This window comes from Bison bison, unplaced genomic scaffold (genome assembly GCF_000754665.1).
Source record: "Bison bison bison isolate TAMUID 2011002044 unplaced genomic scaffold, Bison_UMD1.0 scf7180017864390, whole genome shotgun sequence".
Lineage (NCBI taxonomy): Eukaryota > Metazoa > Chordata > Mammalia > Artiodactyla > Bovidae > Bison > Bison bison.
The window spans coordinates 5,351,329-5,355,143 of record NW_011494962.1 but is presented as its reverse complement, the minus strand read 5'-3'; the positions used below and the strand labels follow the sequence as shown (position 1 = coordinate 5,355,143).

General features: G+C 47.7%; 1 protein-coding gene across 1 annotated transcript; it reads left to right on the top strand.

The window, feature by feature from the left end:
* Positions 1–96: 96 nt before the first annotated feature.
* LOC105002190 (histone H4) lies at positions 97–519 on the top strand. The gene has a single exon (XM_010858721.1). The coding sequence runs from the start codon at positions 152–154 to the stop codon at positions 461–463; it is 312 nt and encodes a 103-aa protein (XP_010857023.1). The 5' UTR covers positions 97–151; the 3' UTR covers positions 464–519.
* The last annotated feature ends 3,296 nt before the right edge of the window (positions 520–3,815 follow it).

Genomic DNA, 3,815 nt, shown 5'->3' with positions numbered 1-3,815 from the left:
AAAAAAAAAAACACCTTTTGGGGACTTAGCTCCGCCCACTATCTTGAGGTTTTCAACCAGGTCCGCTATAAGGATATATTAGCTCAGGTTCTTAGCTTCCCGAACTGATACGAGCTTGCTTAATACGATTGTCGTCTCTTTCTTGTTGAAAATGTCTGGCAGGGGCAAAGGAGGGAAAGGGCTAGGTAAGGGAGGTGCCAAGCGTCACCGGAAGGTCTTACGGGACAACATCCAGGGCATTACGAAGCCCGCAATTCGCCGTCTTGCCCGCCGTGGTGGTGTCAAGCGCATCTCAGGGCTCATCTACGAGGAGACCCGTGGAGTGCTCAAAGTGTTCTTGGAAAACGTGATCCGCGATGCAGTGACGTACACGGAGCACGCCAAGCGCAAGACGGTCACGGCCATGGATGTGGTGTACGCTCTGAAACGCCAGGGCCGCACCCTCTACGGCTTCGGTGGCTGAGCTCTGCCTGCGGCTTATCATCAGATTCCAAAAGGCCCTTTTTAGGGCCACCAAAACCTCAAAAAAAGGGTTGATCACGCTTAAGTTTCATGGTGAATGTGCTAATAGGTGCTTCAGAGAAAGCTTTACAATTGCAGTTGTTCGGACGGATGATTCGGGGTTAGGCTTGAGGCTGGGGGAGGTGTGAGCAGCAAAGCTCGAAGTGGGGAGCCCGGGGCCCGCGCTAGGGACGTAGCTTGGGAAATGCATCGCAGGGCAGTAAGTGATCTTCCCCTTTGTTTCAGACGCTGAAGTGCTGAGTTTGGACTCCGTTTGGGAAACAGGTATCGTCAACTTAGAAATAGGTGTTTTCGGAGCGAATGCCTCGGGATCTGAGCTTATGTAGAGTAACTTGTATGCAAATAAGGCAAGTGCGGCTCCCTGCCTCCGATTGGACGGGAGGTATCAGAGGGAGTGGTTCTCGCCGATGGGGCCGGCCCCACCTCTGAGACCTATTGTAGTGTCCAATAGGAAAGCGCGAGGTGCAGGCCTAGAGTTGCGCGCAGGGGTCTTGCCAAGCGTTAATATTTTATATATTGACGGAATGTTTGAGTGAGAATTAATCCAACTCCGACGCGGAATGTAGGGCGGCCGCGTGTGGGCGAGTGCAAGGCCAGGCCTAAACCGTCGGCACCTGCGCTACTCGTGGGTCGGCTGCACAAAGGTGGTCGCGCCGAGCTGGTGAGCATCCCAACCCCCGACTGCCCAGCGGCGGTGCTCAAGCCCCGGGGCGTGGGAATCCAGGAGTTAACCGGCAGCGCTGCCAGGGCGCAGGCAGTACTGTTGCCCGGGAGAGAGAGGGTCTTGTGACCCGGTCGCCCCTGGGAGATAAACCCTGGCTTTCCAAGTGACGGTCCTGTTCAGAACCGCCCGGCCCGGGGCTGCGGGAAGGAGTGGGGCGGCGGGTTGTAGTCTAAAGAGTTCGGTGAAAATGATGTAGCGAGAGAGCTGTATAGTCATGAAGTCCTACCCATTTGTCCTGCCCAGGAGACCGAGTAAGGAGGGCCGGTTTGCGGGCTTTTCCTGGTGTCAAAGGCGGGACTGAAGACAGGGGGCTCCACCTGCGTGCTGCCGGCAAGGGCGAGGCTGGAGCCGAAGTCCTTTAAGGGCCGTGCTCGACTTCTGGCTGTGTCCTTCCTCACCAGCTTGTCTGTGTGATGGAAATTGGGAAGGGGCTTAGAACACCAAAATGCAGTGTGATCCCATGAACCCTGACTAATCTCTCCTAGCTCTGGCTTGTCTGGACATCGTGAAATCACTTAGCTTCATGGACTGGTTGTCTGGATTGGCTGTGGGGTAGTTTCCCAGCCTTGACAGTGATGTATGTACATTTCATTTTAAGCCGTATATATCCGAGATGAACTCTAGCCAGGAAAACATTTCCCTTGTTCCCGCAGCAGAGACTGGCATCATACCGTTTAATGAATATCAGCCACTTTGGAACACATTGTATTCCATTTTTGCATTCGATTCTCCAGCAAATCTATGAATTATTTATTATTAATTACCATTTTATAGACGAGGTAACGGATACAGGGGGAAAGTACTGGAATCAGGATTTGAACCCAGCACTGTTCTTAACCCTTATGTGCCACTGCCGCTTCCAGGGAGCCCCCATCCCCCATTTGCTGACATTTCACTTCTTGGTACTTTCTTCTCCATACTCAAACGTATCTGTGGTGCTGGTTATGTATTAAATTTCTAGGCAGTGAGACAGTTCCAGAAGCTCAACTTTCTTTAGTTCAAGTGAAGAAAACCCTTAAGTTACCTAAAAAGAAGCATCAGGGTATGGCACACTTGAGTACGTTTATATTTGTTGAGGGAGTGAATGTGTGAATTTGAATAGATAGTTAATGTACCTATTAAACCCCCAATTTAGTGTGAATCAGATTATTGAGAATGAAGGTGGGACTGCAGTGGAGCATGAAAATAAGTATTCGTATGGTAATTTAAAATATCTATTCCTTAAGTATTTAAGTTACTTGGGATTATTTTTTGTTTATATTTTTGATGGTAGCATCAATATTTTTTGAACCTGTCTAGTAGAACTTTTGAACTGTGGTGTTGAAGAAGACTCTTGAGAGTCCTTTGGACTGCAAAGAGATCCAGCCAGTCCATTCTAAAGGGCTGGGTGTTCTTTGGAAGGAATGATGCTGAAGCTGAAACTCCAGTACTTTGGCCACCTCATGTGAAGAGTTGACTCATTGGAAAAGACCCTGATGCTGGGAGGGATTGGGGGCAGGAAGAGAAGGGGACGACAGAGGATGAGATGGCTGGATGGCATCACCGACTCGATGGACGTGAGTCTGAGTGAACTCCGGGAGTTAGTGATGGACAGGGAGGCCTGGCATGCTGCGATTCATGGGGTGGCAAAGAGTCGGACAAGACTGAATGACTGAACTGAACTGAGTAGAACTAAATTTTCCCTTGTAAGCACAGCATATTTTTGTTTATGTTTTATGTATTTTATAAAATAATACCAAATTATTTGAACATGAGAAGTCTTTGTTTCTGTTTGAGTCCCATGGTAGTATCCAGTCCTGAAGAAATGATTTTCCAAACCAAAAGGGGGTCACATAATTTGAGAACACAAGTTATCTGAAATTAGAACTGAGATTTTCGGGAGTTAACTTCAGAAAATGTAGAATGCATTACTATACATGTTTGTTAAATAAAGAATTTAAACTGCTTCCAAAATGCTTTTCTTGCAATATCGAATGAAGTCCTGTTGAAATTAGATCCTGTAGCAAACTAGATCTCTTCTAGTTTGAACATTTAATGCCTCTTTTATCCCAAGAACTGTTAACTTGAAGATTCAGAGATAAATAAGCCATCAGTTGAGTTCAGTTGCTCAGTTGTGTCTGACTCTTTGCAACCCCATGGACTACAGCATGCCAGGCCTCCCTGTCCATCACCAACTCCCGGAACTTACTGAAATTCATGTCAGGCGGTGATGCCATCCAACTATCTCATCCTCTGTTGTCCCCTTCTCCTCCGGCCTTCAATCTTTCCCAGCATCAAGGTCTTTTCAAATGAGTCAGTTCTTCACATCAGGTGGCCAAAGTACTGGAGTTTCAGTTTCAACATCAGTCCTTCCAATGAATATTCAGGACTGATTTCCTTTAGGATGGACTGGTTGGATCTCCTTGCAGTCCAAGGGACTCTCAAGAGTCTTCTCCAACACCACAGTTCAAAAGCATCAATTCTTCAGCACTCAGCTTTCTTTATAATCCAACTCACATCCATACATGACTGCTGGAAAAACCATAGCCTTGACTAGACAGACCTTTGTTGGCAAAGTAATGTCTCTGCT